The sequence below is a fragment of the Pipistrellus kuhlii genome, unplaced genomic scaffold, assembly GCF_014108245.1.
Source record: "Pipistrellus kuhlii isolate mPipKuh1 unplaced genomic scaffold, mPipKuh1.p scaffold_m20_p_1, whole genome shotgun sequence".
Taxonomy (NCBI): domain Eukaryota; kingdom Metazoa; phylum Chordata; class Mammalia; order Chiroptera; family Vespertilionidae; genus Pipistrellus; species Pipistrellus kuhlii.
In genome coordinates, this window is record NW_023425404.1 from 255,308 (window position 1) to 273,698 (window position 18,391).

At 42.1% G+C, this 18,391-nt stretch overlaps 1 protein-coding gene across 10 annotated transcripts in view; it reads left to right on the forward strand.

The window, feature by feature from the left end:
• Window positions 1-18,391, forward strand: part of RPS6KA5 (ribosomal protein S6 kinase A5) — a 116,343-nt gene that overhangs the window by 95,938 nt on the left and 2,014 nt on the right. For 8 of the 10 annotated variants that reach the window (XM_036427835.2, XM_045572515.1, XM_045572596.1 and 5 more), the window contains 7 exons: window positions 383-508; window positions 903-1,036; window positions 1,707-1,800; window positions 4,979-5,149; window positions 7,910-8,101; window positions 16,008-16,167; window positions 16,657-16,820. In XM_036427835.2, coding sequence (XP_036283728.1) covers window positions 383-508; window positions 903-1,036; window positions 1,707-1,800; window positions 4,979-5,149; window positions 7,910-8,101; window positions 16,008-16,167; window positions 16,657-16,820 — 1,041 coding nt within the window. The remainder of the gene's footprint in view (window positions 1-382; window positions 509-902; window positions 1,037-1,706; window positions 1,801-4,978; window positions 5,150-7,909; window positions 8,102-16,007; window positions 16,168-16,656; window positions 16,821-18,391) is intronic. The other 2 variants (XM_036427912.2, XM_045572574.1) reach the window with 2 other exon arrangements.

The window sequence follows — 18,391 nt, forward strand, 5'->3', positions numbered from 1 at the left end:
TGAGAAGTTAGTTGTGTTTATAAATAAATTTTTATCAGCAATGCAAAAGAATTACAGCTATGAGTCAGATTTTTGGGGTAAAATAGAGAAGGGTTTTTTGTGTGTGTTTTTTTTCTTGTTTTTTTAAGAGGTATTTTTCTGCCTTTAATTTTGAATTGGTTTAGTTCTACCAGAAGATGGCATTATCTCCTTTTGAAAAGCATTTTTCTATGAATTTGAAATAAGCTTGCATTTTAGATTACAAATAAAATAAAGTTAGAATCATCTTACTGAATATTTGAGTGTTTGTTTTTCTTGAATTAAGAAAAAAATATTACAGTCTAGTCCATGCTAACCTGGAAAATTGCACATCTGTGTTCTCACCTCTGCTTTTGTGTTTCAGGGCTATTCCTTCGTTGCTCCTTCTATTCTCTTCAAGCGCAACGCAGCCGTTGTAGACCCTCTTCAGTGTCACATGGGAGTGGAACGTCCTGGGGCGACAAATGTTGCCAGGAGTGCAATGATCAAGGTATATAGATGTGGCTAATTAAATGACATATTTGTGACTTAAGCACTAATACTGACTAACATTCTCAAGCCCCATAAATTTAATAGACTTACCATTCAACCAAGATGCGGTTTTAAGAAATGAATAAATGGAATAGCAATATTTGCCCTAGAGAATTGTTATCATCAGTGTAAATTAGCTCCTTTTTACAATGATTGAAAGTTATATAACTTAAATCAAGGATAGACGAACATAGAAATGAGCTTAAAGTGAGACGAATTTTAGAAGATGATCCATGCATGTATTCCATTGATATTTATTAACATTAATAATGTCCTATTACTTTATAGTTTCATTTACCTCGTATGTGTTACTGATATTTTTCTTAAGTTAAATGATGTTACTCTCCTATCAGGACTCTCCATTCTATCAGCACTATGACCTAGATCTGAAAGACAAACCATTAGGAGAAGGAAGTTTTTCAATTTGTCGAAAGTGCATACACAAAAAAAGCAACCAAGCATTTGCAGTCAAAATAATCAGCAAAAGGTATGGCCATTTCTGGCAGTTTCTCTTATGTATTCATCTTAGTCAGTGGGTTCTATAAATTAAGACTTTTATTTTAAAGGAAATCAATGGTGTATTGTAAGGCTTGTTACCCACAGGTTTGGCCTGTCGGCTCCTCAGTTGATCCGTTATACCTCTAACTCTAAGAGATACTTCCAGATAAAGGAATCCATTCCAGACATAAATCGTAGTATAGATAGGCTTTTCCTGTGAGAAAACTCCCGTGGCAGGGATATTTAATCAAACTGGCTTAGTGAGTTCAGCAGCTGTTGTCATTCCTATTGGTTGTTTATTTGAAATACTTTTAAAAAAATAATAATTTAGCAATCTACTGGTAGCATTGAGAGCCAGCAGGTTGTTTTGGTTACTGATTATTACCTCCATAATTACATATTCTTATTACCAAATTGTCAGGCAAGAAGGGCATCCATTTATTCGTGTGATTAGCTCTTTTCTGACTCAGAAACAGTCTTTTCTGAGAATAATGCATTGCTTGTTCTGGTGGGTAGTATGACTCATTTCATGGAAGCTTCATTCTCCTTTGACACTTACATTCTGAATGCACTGTAAATAAAAACAAAATGAGGTTTGGGCAACACTGACATAAAACTTGGCGCAGAGGTAGGTAGAGACTAACTGTTTCATCTCGTAGGATGGAAGCCAATACTCAGAAAGAAATAACAGCCCTGAAGCTCTGTGAAGGACACCCCAATATTGTGAAATTGCACGAAGTTTTTCACGATCAGGTAGTCCACAGTCCTTTTCTGTGCATACTAATACACATTTGAGTTTTCACTCTCTTACCAGCTTTGTTGATGCTCCTGGGACAGAGTTAAAAATATGGGACATCACCAGCCACTACAGAGGGCAGGGAAGCCAACCCCTCCACACAAACTCTCCCCCACCCCCAAATCAGTGCGACCTTTCGCTCCTGCGTTTTCCTTCAGCGGCAGTGGGCCAGGGGGACGGAGGCCACTGCCGCCGGCTGCACTGTGCTAACGCCAGGTCAGCTGCTCCCACCGGGGCTCAGTCGCTCAGACCTCTCAGGTCTCAGAAATTTTCAGCCTTTGACTTTCCTTTTACTTCTAGAATAGAACGTAGAAAGCCGTAAGCCTAACTGGAGCAAGCTAAGGTATAAACAGGAAGCAGAAAAGCAGAGAGACTTCCCTTTCATCCTCCCATTCCTGACCAGGCCATGCTGCTCCCTCTTCTGCTCCCAGCTCCGATTTTTAACAGAAACCTGGCAGGCGCGTGTGCCTTGGCATTCAGGAGGAGCACCATTGTGTCAGGCCCCCGGCTCCTGCACTGCCACCTTCCAGGGCAGAAATTCCTCTGGGACTGGGTGGGGCACGGCCCTGCTCAAGACAGCATGCTGGGCACACAAGCGAAATCCAGCTAAAACTTCATTTTAAATTTATTCTAAGGAAATAGACTTTGGTTTTACCAAAGAAGAAACTGGGACTCAGAAGGGTCATGAGACTTGGCCAAAGTCACATAGCAAGTCCGTGAAAACCCCGTTGGGAAAACCTGGTCCCTGGCTCTGGGCTCTCTCCTTGTCCTGCTGTAACATCCCTGTCCTAGGACAGCTGTAGCCCACTTCTCTGCACATGGAAATTTCCCAAGTGCTGCCCCTGAGAATGAAACATCCCGGTGAGACCAGGCAGCAGCAGCATCATAGCTGTAAACACCGCAGCTGTGTGCTGTCATACCTCATGTGGTCCAGCACTGTACTAGACACTACAGGGAGTCTCTTATCAATCCCTGCAGTAACTCTATGAGATAAGAAAACGGAGACCCACGGAAGCTAAGGAACAGGGTAGGGCCTCCGTTTGTACGTGCTAATGCTGGGATCTGAACCCAGCCAGCTCAACTTTAGAGCAAGCTTTTAATTACTTTGCTCTACTGCCCAAGGGGAGGCAGAAACACGGGCTGGTTTTCACATCAGGTGGGTAAGCAAGAATGATCTCATTGTCTTCTTGCTTTTTGTTCTCTTAGCCAGAAAAGGAACATCTTTGTAGCAAGAACTCAGTAGGGAATGCCCTCCTGCTCCTCTCCTTGCTCCACCTCTTGGGCTCGTCACCTACAGTGGAGGTGGTGCGACCCCTGTCACTGGGGGAGCTTGGGAAGAGCCTGGACCATTTCCCGAAGGCGGTGATTCACACATCAATCATGGGATTGGTCCAGGGCCTTCCACATCCACCTCTGGGTTTTGCAGCTGTCCCCCAGCCATCTCCCAGCCAAGACATTCCATCTCTGACCTTCCAGCTGATGTCGGATCTCAGGAACTGCATCCTGAATTTTTTAAGTCTCAAGTATATTTATTAGGTGCTATTTTTATATTCAAGAGTTACTAGACTATAAATTATCTCATGGTATAATCCCGTAGATAGTAGTATAAATATATTATCATTCCAATATGCAGTTGATATCTTGGGTTGTTTTATACATGATGGTGACAGGTGGCTAGATTGTCCCTAGTCCACGCGGTCTTATTTTCTACTACTGGGTGAAATTGATTGAGGGCGGTACTGCACCCTTGGCTATGCTAGGGTATAGTTCATTTTATGTATTAGGATTCGTGCTTTACGACTCTATTAGTTTCCTATTGCTGCTGTGACAAATTACCACAAACCTAACCAGTACAAACATATCAATATGTTTTTATTGGTTTCAGAGAGAGATAGCTACATCAAAGATGAGAGAGAATAAGGCATGTGCCATGACCAGAATTGAACAGTGAGCTCCTGTTCAATAGGTCATCACTCAGCCACTGAGCCACACCTGCCAGGCTGCCCTCCATTTTTTTAAAAGCTCATAGGCATTTTCTTCAACTTTGACCTTATTTGTCTGATGTAGAAATCCAAATTGGCTTGATTGCTAGTAACCTGAGAACAATTCTCTTACTAAAAGCGTTGTGCTCTCTTTTAAAAAAATATATGTATTTTTATTGATTTCCAAGAAAAAGGGAGAGGAGAGAGAGATAGGAGCATCAGTGAAGAATCATTGATTGGCCACCTCCTGCATTCTTCCTACTGGGGATTGAGCCTGCAACCCAGGCATGAGCCCTTGACAGGAATCAAACCCAGGACCCTTCAGTCTGCAGGCTGACGCTCCATCCACTGAACCAACCAGCTAGGGCGGGTTGTCCACTCATTACATTTTATCCAATATGTGCAGGATGATGTATTTATAATTGTCTTTTTTACGAAGCAAGTTTTCTAGATTTTGCTAATTCAAAGGGAAACATAAATATTTTGGTTTTTGAGTGACGGTGCTATGAGTATTGAGTTAATAGATTTTTTTAAACCATTTGTGTTAATTTGAGAGCTAATATAATTCCTTTGCTTTTTGATAGCTATGTTATTTTCTTTATGGAAAACATAGTAAGTATATAACTGATTAAACTAATTAAGATAATGCCATTTGGATCAAAAGCATTTATTTAAAAAACAACAATCTACAGTGAGTTATAGGTATTGGCCATCGGTATTGGCAGGAACCCTAAAACTATCTGTTAAGCCCTAACGGGAGGTTTAAAGTTGCATCATCAAACAATGCCTTTTATCAGGAATCTTATATATTATTTAAAGCAGCCAATTTCTCATTATCGGTGTTAGATCACACTTTAACAAGAAAGATATGAAAACTTGATAGAGAGGGTTAGAATGAGATTCAAATGAAAGAATACATCAAGAAAAGCATATATAAAGACTGCACTGCAGTACTTGAAATTTTCCATTACCAAAATAGAATTCTAAAAAAGCCACAGTCCCCTTCAGCTCTTTCTTCTAAAACACAAGGGTTGCTGTTGATGACTTTAACAAAGGATTAAGTTTATTGGTGATAGTTTATAGTCAATCAGTGTTTTATATGTTAATAAATTTTTCTTCGTTAAGGCCCTCCTCATTCTTCTTTGTGTCCTAGCTCCACACTTTTCTGGTCATGGAGCTTCTGAACGGGGGCGAGCTGTTTGAGCGCATTCAGAAGAAGAAGCACTTCAGTGAGACCGAGGCCAGCTACATCATGCGGAAGCTGGTTTCCGCCGTGAGCCACATGCACGACGTCGGGGTGGTGCACAGGGACCTTAAGCCCGAGGTACAGAGAGCACCTTCTCCCCCGTCCTCCATCAGCCTCGTTGTTAACTCTCCCCCAGATGTGGGCTTTTTACTGCCCGGGCTTTCTGCTAACTACGTACCTGGAAATACCATGTTTCTTGGATTTTTTTGTTTTCTATTTTGGTCTAAAATAAATTTGTCTCTCCCTACCCCCACCCCCCCTTCGCTGATCATCTTGAAGTTATATTTGTAAGTGTGAGAGCCTTTTATGGAAGAAATACTTTATGCAACAGTTGTGGATTAAAAATAGCAATGGAAATTTTTATAGCAGAAAGTAATATCTCCTCTATATGTATACCATTTTAGAGGGTTTTTAGAGATAGGAAGGGAGAGGGATAGAAAGACAGAAATATCCATGAGAGAGAAACAATGATACACACCCCCTAGTGGGGATCTAACCCGCAACCCAGACATGTGCTCTGACCAGGTATTGAACCAGTGATCTCTTGTTTCATGGGTTGATGCTCAACCACTAAGTCACACTGGCTGGACTAGAAGGGTTTTATTAGTGGTATATTTTGAAAGCTTATTTTTCACATTTATAATCAAATCAGTTAGCTCATAAATAGGAATGTATATAATTCTGTTCTAAATATTAAACACAAAGAATTATCTTGGTTTAATTAATTACGCCATCCTTATATGTGCTCTTCTTTGCTCATGTACTTATAGAACTGAGTAGCAGTGCAGAAATAGCAGCTTTTCCACATATTTCTTCTTTGAAAGGTTAAGAAGGTTCTAGCTACAGACTGATCCCTTTTAAGTATAAAAAAATAAGGAAGTTCCTCCCTTTTAGAAAATCATAAAAATAATTTTAAAATTTGAAAGCAAAACCCAGTAATTTATAAACGAATAACAGTGAGTCATCCTTTACCCCATTCAAAATTATACATAGTTTCTCTTTAAAATAGAACATCATTTTTATTACCCGTGTGGTTATAATGCATTTTCAAATATACTTAAAATTATTTTTTGGTGTTTATTTTTTGTGTTAAACCCCAAAAGAATATTTCTCAGAAAGCACCATTTTTGCCTTTTATTTAAGTATCTTGGATTATTGTCAGGAAGAGGATGTTTTTAAAAATCGAATTATGTGCATTCAAATATAATTGACCAATTTCTAAAGTATTTAAACTTCAGTCTGTGTATTTTTTTTCCAACCCTCTTCCGAGGACATGCTCACTGATTTTTAGAGAAAGAAGAAGGGAGAAAGAGAAAGAGAGAGAGAGAAAGAGAGAGAAAGAGAAACCATGATGTGAGAGAGAAACATGCATCAGCTGCCTCCTGTACGCACCTCCACTGGGGATTGAACCACAACCTAGTTTTGTGTTTTGACTGAGAGTTGAACCTGTGGTCTTCCAGCATATGGGCCAATGCTCCAACCAATGAGCCCTGCTGGCCAGGGCCAGTCTATGTATTAGATGTTACTGTTACTCTTATTACTAGTGGCAATCAAACTACATTTGCTTTATGAACTTGCAACTATGACAGCTACCCCTCTGCTTCCTTCATCATAGTTCTCACTCTCCTACAGAACTCCCACTGAAAATATGGTGCTCTGTGCATCGGAGATTAGCTGTCTATTTTTAAATGTGAAAGCACACCACTTAAATGTTTTCTTGATAGACAAGGAACAAGCATGTAATTTTCTGAAGTTGAAAAGATCTGTTCCATGACTCTATAGAATTCGTTTTCACATATTTTATTCTTTGATAACTGGCCATCTGTTATCTCAGGAGCCTCAAACGATGCAACTGTCCCTCCAGCAGGATTTAATTTGCCTTCCTAGTTTACTGATACTTAATTCTTCTTTTGTTAAAAAACTTTCCTCTCACATAGTCGTTTGAAATGAAGACTTGTCAGATTATTTACTATATTCAACTACAGTTGTAATTCTAAATCAAAATTATTTTTTAGAGAAATGAAAATGTACCTTTGTGCTAACATTTTCATAACAAAAGAGCTTTCACTTTGACTTTTAAATGGAAGAGAATATTATTTCCAAACTAAACATTTGATCCTTTTCCCAGTGACGTACCGTTTTAATATCTGACTCTGTATCTCTTGGTAGATATATTTATGTGGCACTCATTTTCTGCATAGGCAAAATCCTCAATTCTAGGTGAGAATCAGATAAATTTAGAAACTGGCTGACATTCTTATAAGCTGCTTTGTATTTCTGAAATTGGTTCCCATAGTCTTAAAAGATTAAGAAAAATTCTATCAAATTCATTTCAGCCGAAACCGGTTTGGCTCAGTGGTACAGTGGACTGAAAGGTCCCAGATTCGATTCCGGTCAAGGGCATGTACCTTGGTTGCGGGCACATCCCCAGTAGGAAGTGTGCAAGAGGCAGCTGGTCAATGATTCTCTCTCATCGATGTTTCTAACTCTCTATCCCTCTCTCTTCCTCTCTGTAAAAAATCAATAAAATTTATATTTTTTTAAAAATTCATTTCAGGCAGCACTTGAGACGAAGATACAAGGAGATTGAATTGTTATTCCCTCCCATTCCTGACTGTTGGCACCCCCCTCCTCTTAGAGCTGGGAGAGGACAGGAGAGGGGTATGCCACATCCCCTCCATTTCCAGGGCTAAGATCAAGGGAGTCTGCTGCCATTATTGATAAGGAATGAAGGGAAGTCGGACCCTCTCTATGCCTGAATCCAGGATTGACGTGATTTCCATACATGGCATCGTGACATTTTAGTGAGAGACCGACGTGAGTTTTTGTATTTCGCAGAATTTACTGTTCACTGATGAGAATGACAACTTGGAAATCAAAATAATTGACTTCGGGTTTGCGCGCTTAAAGCCGCCTGACAATCAGCCTCTCAAGACCCCGTGCTTCACCCTTCACTACGCTGCCCCCGAGCTCCTGAACCAGAACGGCTACGACGAGTCCTGCGACCTCTGGAGCCTGGGCGTCATTCTGGTGAGTTCGTTGCAGTAGTGCCTGAAACCTCGCCAGTTCTTAGATGTCCTCAGCACCCGTCTCCCTCTCTGCTGGTTCCCCTAAATTCATGAAAAAATTGGCAGGTTGGTTCTTTTCGTTTAGAGGCCTGATGGAAGACTGTTTGCTTTTCTTAAAATTTGCATGGGAGAAAATGTAGGAATTTTGAGTTTGGTTTATTTTGAAATATTTAAGGCTGCTATGTTTTATGTGAATAAAAGAGTTATATATTGTTTTTTAGAAAGGTAGTGTATTTTCAAAAGATATGCGTATTAGATATAATGTGAAAATAGCACAGTGGCTCAATAGAAAAAGAGTAAAAATATATTCTTTGAGCCCTAGCTTGTTTGGCTGAGTGGATAGAGCAATGGCCTGCGGACGGGAGGGTCCTGGGTTTGATTCCTGTCAAGGGAACATACCTCATTTGCAGGCTCGATCCCCACCTCTAGTTGGGGCACATGCAGGAGGCAACCAACGATGTGTCTCTCTCACATCGATGTTTTGCTATCTCTGTCTCTTCCCCTCCCTTCAACTCACTCTAAAAATCAATAGAAAAATATTCCCAGGAGAGGATTAACCAAAATATATAGATTTATAATATATATGTGTGTGTTTGTGTGTATGTATATATGTGTATATATATATTCAATATTCTTTGAGGTTTTGAGACTAAAGATGTAATTAAAGAATATCATTTAGAAGAAGTTACAAGTTAATAGTAGAATTATAAATGTTTCTAGTGACTGAAAGTGATCCTGGTCAGCATGCTTTTCACAAAATGTCCTTGGCTTCAATGATCAGAAAGAGAACATTAAGCTAGCAAGATCTGGGTGTGTTTTCTTTTCAAAATACCTTACATTTTATGCGTGTAATGTGTAATGCGTGATCCAAGGGAGAAATTTTCAAAGGTTACAGGAAGAGAGAAGAAAAAAGTGACATCACTGGTAATCTCATCATAGAGACCGTCCCCCTCTCACTCCCATCCCTCGCCCCCACACCACCATGCTGTGTATTCCTTATGTCTTCTATAAGCTTTCCTATAGACATGCATATGTATTTGGGGTTTTTTTTAACGAGAGTAGAGTGTACATGTAGTTAGAGTCTCAGAAGTTTATTTAACCACTTACTAGTGAGAAGTTAGCATTCTCCAGTTTTTTCATTAATTTTAAACGATACACATGAATATTGTTTATATCTGTGCTTACATTCGTCTCACCATTTGTTTAGAATAGATTTCTAGGAGAAGGGTATACACATCTTTACTTTGAAATCTATGCCTGGATTTCCTTGTAGGTTTTCCGTACCTTCCCCGAACTATAGGCAAATACATGGGAGACTATCAATGTCAGTCTTAAATCGCTTCCTGCTGTTGTCATTTGCATGCGTTCCTCTGATGAATATTGTCTCAGCATCTTTTCGTGTATCTGGACATTTGTACTTTTCCTTTAGGAGTTGCTGTGTGTGAGTTTTACCTACTTTCCTGTGGGGAATTTTTCTTACTGGACTTGAAAGCTCTGTTAAGGATTTTAATCTTGTCTGCCATTAATATTGGAAATGTTTTTCTGGTTTGTCCTTTGTTCCACAACTTTGTTTAGAGTAATATGGGATTTTAATTTTGTTTTCAGAGAGATTTAAATAGAAAAGGGTTTTTGTTTTTTTATTTCTATGTAGTAAGATATGTCAGTCTGTTGTTTTATGGAACCTGCTCTGATTCAGATTGTCACTCTACCCCAACTCAAGATTATAAAAATATCCTCCTAAATTTCCCTCTAGAATTCTATTTTATTTTTGCACGTTAACCAGCACGCCATCTGGGGTTTATTTTGGTGTCAGCTTGCTTTCCCCTAATGGCTAACCAGGTGTCCCTGCAGGATGGGTCCTCTTTTAGTTGAAGTTTCATAGGGTTTTTATTTCAGTAATTCTAAGTCATCTCTATAATTTTCAAACTAAAATTTATGAATCATATTTTTAAAATAAAAATAAACAACTAGCTTCTATAGACTTGAGAGTTTTATTTAGGGACTTCAACATGAGTAGCACTCTCCTGAAAAAATATGTCTAAATAAAAAAGAGGTTTTCATTTTTTGTAATAATATAAGATTATCCCCTGTTAAAGAACCCTTACTTTAAATATAAGCCAATTAAACCATCATCCTTTTTATGGTTCTAAAATATCATCTTAGAGCTTCTGAATGCTGTTTCCATGGAAACAACTTGGTGTGATGGTACAGACAGAAGCCCAGCTTCTCTCTAGATCTCACAGGTTTTTAAGAGAAACGGGACAGAGAAGTGATGCCACAGGGAAGCAGTCACCAGATCCAGACTGTGTGCAGGCCACAGGACACACAACCCAGTTTCTCCAGCAAATAAATTATAAGAAAAAATAGCGTGGGAGCCTATAGGTTAAAATGATACTTTAAAAAGGTGACATCTGGCCGAAACCAGTTTGGCTCAGTGGATAGAGCGTCAGCCTGTGGACTGTAGGGTCCCAGGTTCGATTCCGGTCAAGGGCATGTACCTTGGTTGCGGGCACATTCCCAGTAGGGGGTGTGCAAGAGGCAGCTGATTGATGATTCTCATCGATGTTTCTAACTCTCTATCCCTCTCTCTTCCTCTCTGTAAAAAATCAATAAAATATATATATTTTTTTAAATAAAGGGACATCTGTAATACTTTCAACAATAGAAGACATTTAAGAAACAGTGTTTGCATTTTACTTGAATTCTGATTCAAGCAAATTTTAATTTCAATCCTATTTATTAAATTCAACCTAAAACTAACTCATACAGATGTGATTATAATATACAGGACATATAACATAATTGGAGAAATTTGAATATGGAATTATACAAAGGAATTACTGCTAATTCTTTTAAGTAGATAATGGTGGTATGATTGTGGTTTTTAAAAATCCTTGCCTTTTAGAGATGCATAATGAAACAGATGAAAAAGAAAGTGAACACCTGCATTAAATTGTCAAGAAAAAAGAGTGCTTTGCAAACATTTCCATATAAATGAATGCATATCTCCAGCAGATCTGAGACAAAGCCTGAATTATCCCATAGCAAGCCCAAAGCTTCCTTGTAGTCTCCTGATTTGCATTAGAAAGCTATGGTCCTTTTGCATGTTGCATCCATCAAACATGGATGTGGATATTTTAATATGAAAATAATTTCTATTACCTCCACTGACTAAGACAAATACTTCAGGAAGGTGCATTACATAGTATCATGTGGCTTTGATTGCAACCCAGTTCTACCTCATGGGTGTGCAGGACGTTAATTAGCGTAGAGCTTACCCCCTGCCTCATCTGCTCAAGGCTGCCATAGCAAAGTACTGCAGACGACACTTATTTTCTCACAGTTCTAAGGTTGCCAAGTGCACTGTCCAGGGGCCAGCATGGTGGTATCCTTACATACCCTTTCCTCTCATTCTCGGGGAGAGTGAACAAGCTCTGGGTGCGTCTGTTGGAAAAGACACTATTCCTGTTCAGTCAGAACCCCACCCAGGACCTCATTTAACTTAAATTACGTCCATATAGCCCTTTCTCTAAATACAGTCACACTGAGGGTTGGGTCTTCAATGTATGAATTTTGGAGACACACACACTCAGTGTATGACACAGTCTTTAGAAAATGTAGGACGGGATGAGCTGCTGCTGCCTGCTGCTTCCCTGGTTGCAAGTCTCATGGGGACCTTAGAGTTTATGAGGAAGAAAGCAGCTGTACACCTGAGGAAAGGGGTACACACAGGGTCCTTTGTCTTGAGGGTTCTCATCTCTTTTCTAAAGGTGAGAATTTAGGGAAGTTCTCAGGGGAGGGTCTCAGCAAAATATTCAGTAGTTTGCCAGGTGTGTCCTTTGCCAGGTGTGTCTGACGCATCAAAATGAGCATGTATAGGAGTAGCGATCCTTTTCTGGTCAGCTTCACTGCTCTATTTTTATCTGGGATCTGTCTGTCTCTAACTGGGCTTTTTTGATATTTATTCCCCTGACTTTGTCCATTCTGAGGTTTGGCTGGCACCAGTGGCACCAACTGGGTCTCTGTGATCTCTCTTCCTGATCAGGGTGATCTAAGCTACTCACTGTCTGATTGGGGAGGAGAGGTATAAACTGTTTGCTCCTAGGTGTCTTTGGTTAGGGAAGATAAGATCTTGCCATGTATTAGCAGGCTGTTAATTGCTCAGCCTTATTTAACTGTTTTGTCTCCTGTTCCCTCATTCCACTTGCCAGGGAATAGTCCTACCTCTTTCCTACGTGCTTCAGGGGATCTGTTTTCAGAGAATAGTCGTAGAGGGCGTGGCCTTGCACAGAACCCTTCTGGCCTGCTCTGCAGCTCTTCAGTGGAGTTGCTGGAGCCTCTTTCACAGATACTCTAGCATCAAGTCTACCAAATCCTGCAGCCAAAGTGGCAGGAGGGGTTGTATTACAGCTTGCACTTGCAACAACACCTTCTTTACTCTGGGTCTCACTTAAACTGGTAGCCTTCCAAGTCGCCTGACAAAATGATTGGAGCCATCTTCTCAGCTGCAATATATGCCTCCACCCAGACCCAGGGAAGCCCACTGAGCTCTGTGTTGCTCTCCTACGGGGTCAAGGTGCCGCAGCCGACTTTCAGAGGGGAATGTCTGTGCCCTGACCACTGGCTCTAAACCCTTCCCCAGGTGACAGTCCTCGGATGTTTGTAGTTTATCTCCACCCTCTGGCACGCATATGTGTAGGGCACTAGTAGGATACCTGCTAGTTTCTGCCCATGGACCTCATGTAATGAGGATAACAATACAGAGAACCATCATGGCTTCTCTCGAGTGTCAAGATGATGGAGCCCCCGCAGACCGTTACAGCAGAGCAGGAAAGTCAGTATAGCTCTTGGGCAAGAGTGAGTGCTGTCCATGCCATGTGAGCACTTTCTGCTTTGACCTTTCCTGTTGAAAGGAATGAAGAAGAATCCATTGACCAGGTCAATAGGTGCTTATCAGCGCCATCAGCTGACGTGATGTGTACCCCATCAGCACGGCATCTGGTCCCTGCTGGCCCATCTTAGCCACGGCGGCAGTTCCTCTGTGTTTGCACCGTTCCTGTGCTCAATTCCTCCTCCTCACAGCCTGTGTTCCTTAGTAACGTAATTGTGTATAAGCTTTTGCTTCAGACTCTGCTTTTTGGGGAATCCAGGCTCAGGTGGTTGGTGCCAGCAGTGACCTAGAAAGCAGACCACAAAGGGGCTTGAAAACTGCATGTCTCCCCCTTTCCCAAAGGTCATGGGGTCCCTGTTGCCAGAGAGAGGAGGAAGGGTTAGCAGCGAGCCTGGGATGGAGAGTGGGTGTGACTGAGCAGGCTGCTGCTTCTTACCAAGCGCAATGGATGGCTTGATCTTGTTATTTTACTCTGTAGGTGAAGAACTGGTCTGAGAGGTTAACTGATCTTCCCGAGCTGGGAAATAAGCACTTGTTTGAAGCCAGGTCCATCTGACTGTAACACTCATTCTCTCCTCTGTGTCTTCTCTCTGTGAGAATGATGACAGAGGACAGAGCCCCTAGTTAGATGGGGGTGGGGAGCAGACTTTGCTAGCTGAAGAAAGCAAGTGGTGATCTAAGGAGACGTGTAGCTTGTGCCAAGTCAGGGAGGCGGAAGAACTGTCCGTAAGGAAAAGTCGGGGTGGAGCCTGGGAACTGAGGAGGCCCAGGCCCAGGGGAAGGTGTGGGAAGCCAGGAAGGAGTTTGCATAGGGCTGTGCTGGAAGGGATTCCACTGCTTACCTGTTAACTCTGTGTCTGCAGGAAGGATAACGGATAGGAGTCAGAAGGGGGCAGTAGAGATCTTGGTGTCAGTTAGGAGACTATGAGAGGGATGTTGGGCAGTTTCTCCTAACCTGTGGGCCCCAGGTCAGTCTGATCCAGTTGTAGCCTTCCTTCCATACCAAAGCTTTAGGAAGTTTTGATTTTTTTTTTAAAGTTGTTTGTCTTTGTTCTACAGATGTCCTAGCATTTCCCTCCTAGAACAAATATTTTTCTTACTATATAGCTTAAAATTAGAAACAGGTGTTTTCTTCTTGTATTATATTTTCAAACTCTCCAATCTCATGAGTGTAGTTTTTTTCCTTCTCAGGCACAGCTTTTTTTTTCCTTTTTCTTTTTTCAGAAAGTCCAAATTCGCCCAAAGCCCCCTTGTCTCAGGTAACAACCTCAGAGGGTCAAGCTTCTTCTCTGGGTCTGGGTCTTGGTCACACATCACCCATTCTTCTTACATGGGTTGTGTTGAATGCTTACCTGGCTGTATCTCTTTGTTTTCCTTTTTATGTTAAACTAGAGGCTCGGTGTATGGATTCGTGCACCAGTGGAGTCCCTCAGTCTAGCCTGTGGGGATGGGGCCGAAACTGGCTCTCCGATATTTCCCAAGGGGTCCTGGATTGTGAGAGGGCAATTCTCAGGTGACACACCTGGAATTGGGCTCCTTCCTCTCTAGTTCCGGTTGCGTCACTCAAGAACCACAGCTGCCAAGTCACCACAGCTTGGCAGCTCCTGCATTGAGTGCCTGCCTCCTGGTTGTCAGTGCGTGTCATTGCTACTGGTTGGAGCTTCTGCCTCCTGGTGGTCATTTTGCGTCATAGCTATTGCTTAGATGCTTAGGCTTTTATATAGAGAGATTTATCACCCTGCCTGGGAGTTTCCATCTTTCTTGAGAGCCAGCGTGTCAGAACTGCTTCACCATCCTTGCCATCATGAGGATGTGTTAGCTTGTCAGATGACCAGGGCAGGAAAAAGGCTGTTGCACCTAGTTGCTTGGAGCCTCTGGAGCTCCATGCCTCCTACTTAGGGCTCTGCTGTTAGTATCCCTCCCAACCAACTGACTCCACCACCCTTCTCACCACGAGGTTCTCTGATCTGCACACAGACATGGTGACTACCTAACCACCAACCCACCCACCGCCCTCTGCAGCTCCCTTCACCCTGAGAGCCTGTACGTCACTCAGCAAGCTGAGAGCAGACCTCCAAGAAGTTTAAGGATCACCTTTCAAAAATCTCTGCTACAAAGACCAGCCTTAGCTTTTTGGTCTTCCTGTTGACTTTTTATTTTATTCATTCATATTTATTTATTTAGAGAGAGACATCAATTTGTTGTTCCACTTTTCACGCATTCATTGGTTGGTGCTTGTATGTGTCCTGACCGGGCATCAATCCACAGTGCTCTAACCAGCTGAGCTATGCGGCCAGGGCTCTGTTGACTTTTTACCTTTCATGTAAAATTTCGAACATGGCTGCAGTGAAATAAGGTGACTGTAGAGAGTTGATCCCATTTAACCCAACAGGGAGAAAAATAAAATTAAAATTGGGATAATTACAAACAAACTAAAGAAGGCCAAATAAAAATTTTTTAAAGTTCCTATCCATAGTTAATATCCTAAGGAAAGGATATGGAATTGGATAGAAAAAATAGTTATTCAGGGTTCTGCTGTCTTTAAATTTTCTGTTAACCTTAACACACTCTTTTTCACAGAACCCCTTTTTCATTCTTGTTCTGGATATAGTCATACTACAGGCCCAGTGCACAAAAGTCATGCAAGAGTAGGCCTTCCTTCCCCCGGCTGCCAGCACCAGCTTCCCTCTGGCCCCCGGGACCCAGGCTTCCCTCCGGCTGCCAGCAGGTACCCAGGACCTGGCTTCGTCTGGAAGGTCATCCAGAAGGACGTCACGTCTAATTAGCATATTACGCTTTTATTATTATAGACAAATGGTTGTAAATCTTGATGTCATAATAAGCCGTTCCTCTTTATTTACAAGTCTTTGAAAGGTATTGCTTGTTTCAGCAATAGAAGCCACATAATCTTTTAAACCCAATAATTCCAATCATAATAAACTGTTGAAACATTCTTTGTTTCTTTTTTTCTCGATAGTATACTATGTTGTCTGGGCAAGTTCCATTCCAATCTCATGACAAAAGTTTGACATGCACCAGTGCAGTAGAAATCATGAAGAAAATCAAAAAGGGAGATTTCTCCTTTGAAGGAGAAGCCTGGAAGAATGTATCCCAAGAGGCTAAAGATTTGATCCAAGGTAAGAATCTATAACGTAAAGTTTCCTTAATGTGCTGTGCAGAGATTGAAGGAGTCATGCCATTACACATATATTTGTTCATTACTCAAGGAGTCCATTGTTCTAAAAGGGTTCCGGGCTGCTGTATTGTGCCATTTCTTCTTACCAGAACATTCTCCCTCAGTAATCCTGCCCACCGTCTCCACAGGAACTAGCACCTGGGTCCACCAGCATCTGTCTGGCACCTCCACATTGAGCTATTTTCTCCTGATTGAAGTCGGTTAGCCCACAGCCTGCTAGAAATAGGCTGTTGTGGGCTTGCTCATTAGCACCCAGTGCTCACCAGGGCATTGAAGAGCATATGAAAGGGTGATTATTTTTATAGGAGGTTGAAGCCTCACAGAAACCATCATGTCATGTGAACATAATTGAGATTTATATCTGAGGTTGATTTTAAACTGTTTGAAATGGCGAGTCACAAAATAAAAAATGTCTTGTTTATTCCCACAGGACTTCTCACAGTCGATCCAAATAAAAGACTTAAAATGTCTGACCTGAGGTACAATGAATGGCTCCAGGACGGCAGCCAGCTGTCCTCCAACCCTCTGATGACTCCCGACATCCTGGGGTCCTCAGGAGCCACCGTGCACACCTGTGTGAAGGCCACCTTCCACGTAAGGGCCTGTGCCCCGCGGTGCGGGGTTTGAAAGGAATCAGATACCCAGCAACCTCCGAGACGTACTCTGAGTGATAACAGTTAACATAAGAAATAAGAGTTCTTTTTTTTTTTTTAATATTTTATTGATTTTGTACAGAGAGGAAGGGGGAGAGAGTTAGAAACATCGATGAGAGAGAGTCATCAATCAGCTGCCTCTTGCACACCCCCTACTGGGGATATGCCCGCAACCAAGGTACATGCCCTTGACCGGAATCAAACCCGGGACCCTTCAGTTCCCAAGCCGACGCTCTATTCATTGAGCCAAACCGGTCTCTGCAGGAGTTCTTTTAATGTCAGGATACAAACACACACACAAGCAGCAAGTGCCTGGGACCAGGGTCCCTGCGAACCCACAGTGCCCTTCCCAGACGTGTGGAATGAGGGTGTGAGATCGGGCAGTGGGCAGTATTAGAATAGCTGAAGATTTCCTGTAGGTGATGAAAACAGTGTACTACCTACTACCCTGTTTCCCTGAAAATAAGACAGTGTCTTATATTAATTTTTTCTCCCAAAGTTGCGCTAGGTCTTATTTTCAGGGGATGTATTATCTTTCCATGCGCTAGGTCTTATTTTCAGAGGATGTCTTATTTTCGGGGAAACAATGGTACTAGGACTTTCTTCAGAATCATTTGCTTTTAAAACAATAAATGAGCACTAGGAACTAAGGCACTTGTGAAAATTGGTTCATTCAGCAACCGTTTTGGGCCTCCTGTATTCTAGAGACCACGAGGGGTGAGAAGTGGGTTCGCGGCATACCGCACTGATTGTGTTTGAAAGCTGAGCCTGCATTGCAGGAGCCGCACAGCCGCGTCTGGCAGATGCAAACCCATTCAGATAGCTGTCTAAGGGGTAAACGAGTGAAGGAGAAATACCGTTACCTCGGAAGGGATTCTCTTGAGAAAGGAGGGATAGCGCTTCCCCTTCAGCTGCAGACATTGATTTAAAAGTTAATGAACTAGGATATGCTGAGGTATAAAGAGACTTAACTGCAAGAATTTGTAGCAGGTGATCCATGTCTTCTCAGTGACGTGATGCAAGGTTGTCAGGGGCAACTGCAGCAGAGCCAGAGCTTGAGGCTAAGAAAAGGGAAGTCAGGCTGCCCACCCACTAACGCCGGCCTGCGGTGCGTAGCCTTGATCTCCTGTCTGTAGATTAGCTGGCCAATTGCATTGACTTAGAAGTGGAGCTCAGGGGCCCACAATGGATTAAGCCTGTTTTGCGTTGGGACTTTGTGGTCAGGATTTTAAATCTCAGACATGGAGCTAGTAGAGTGACGGGGGTGGCAGGGGTGGGGTGTGGAGGGGAATGTTGGGTTGCTGCTAGTCTTCAGGAATTTCCAGCCAGTCAGTATTTCTTACTGAGAGGTAGCGCTAACTTCTTCAAACGATGTATGAGAGTCATGGCTCCCGGACAGCCAGGCTGGCTTGGTTTAAGCAGCATCCTCAGCCGTCACCCCGTGAACTCTGGACCCCGCAGGAGGTTTGGATACCGTGGTGGTTTCAGGACTTTGTTCCCAAGCACCTTGGA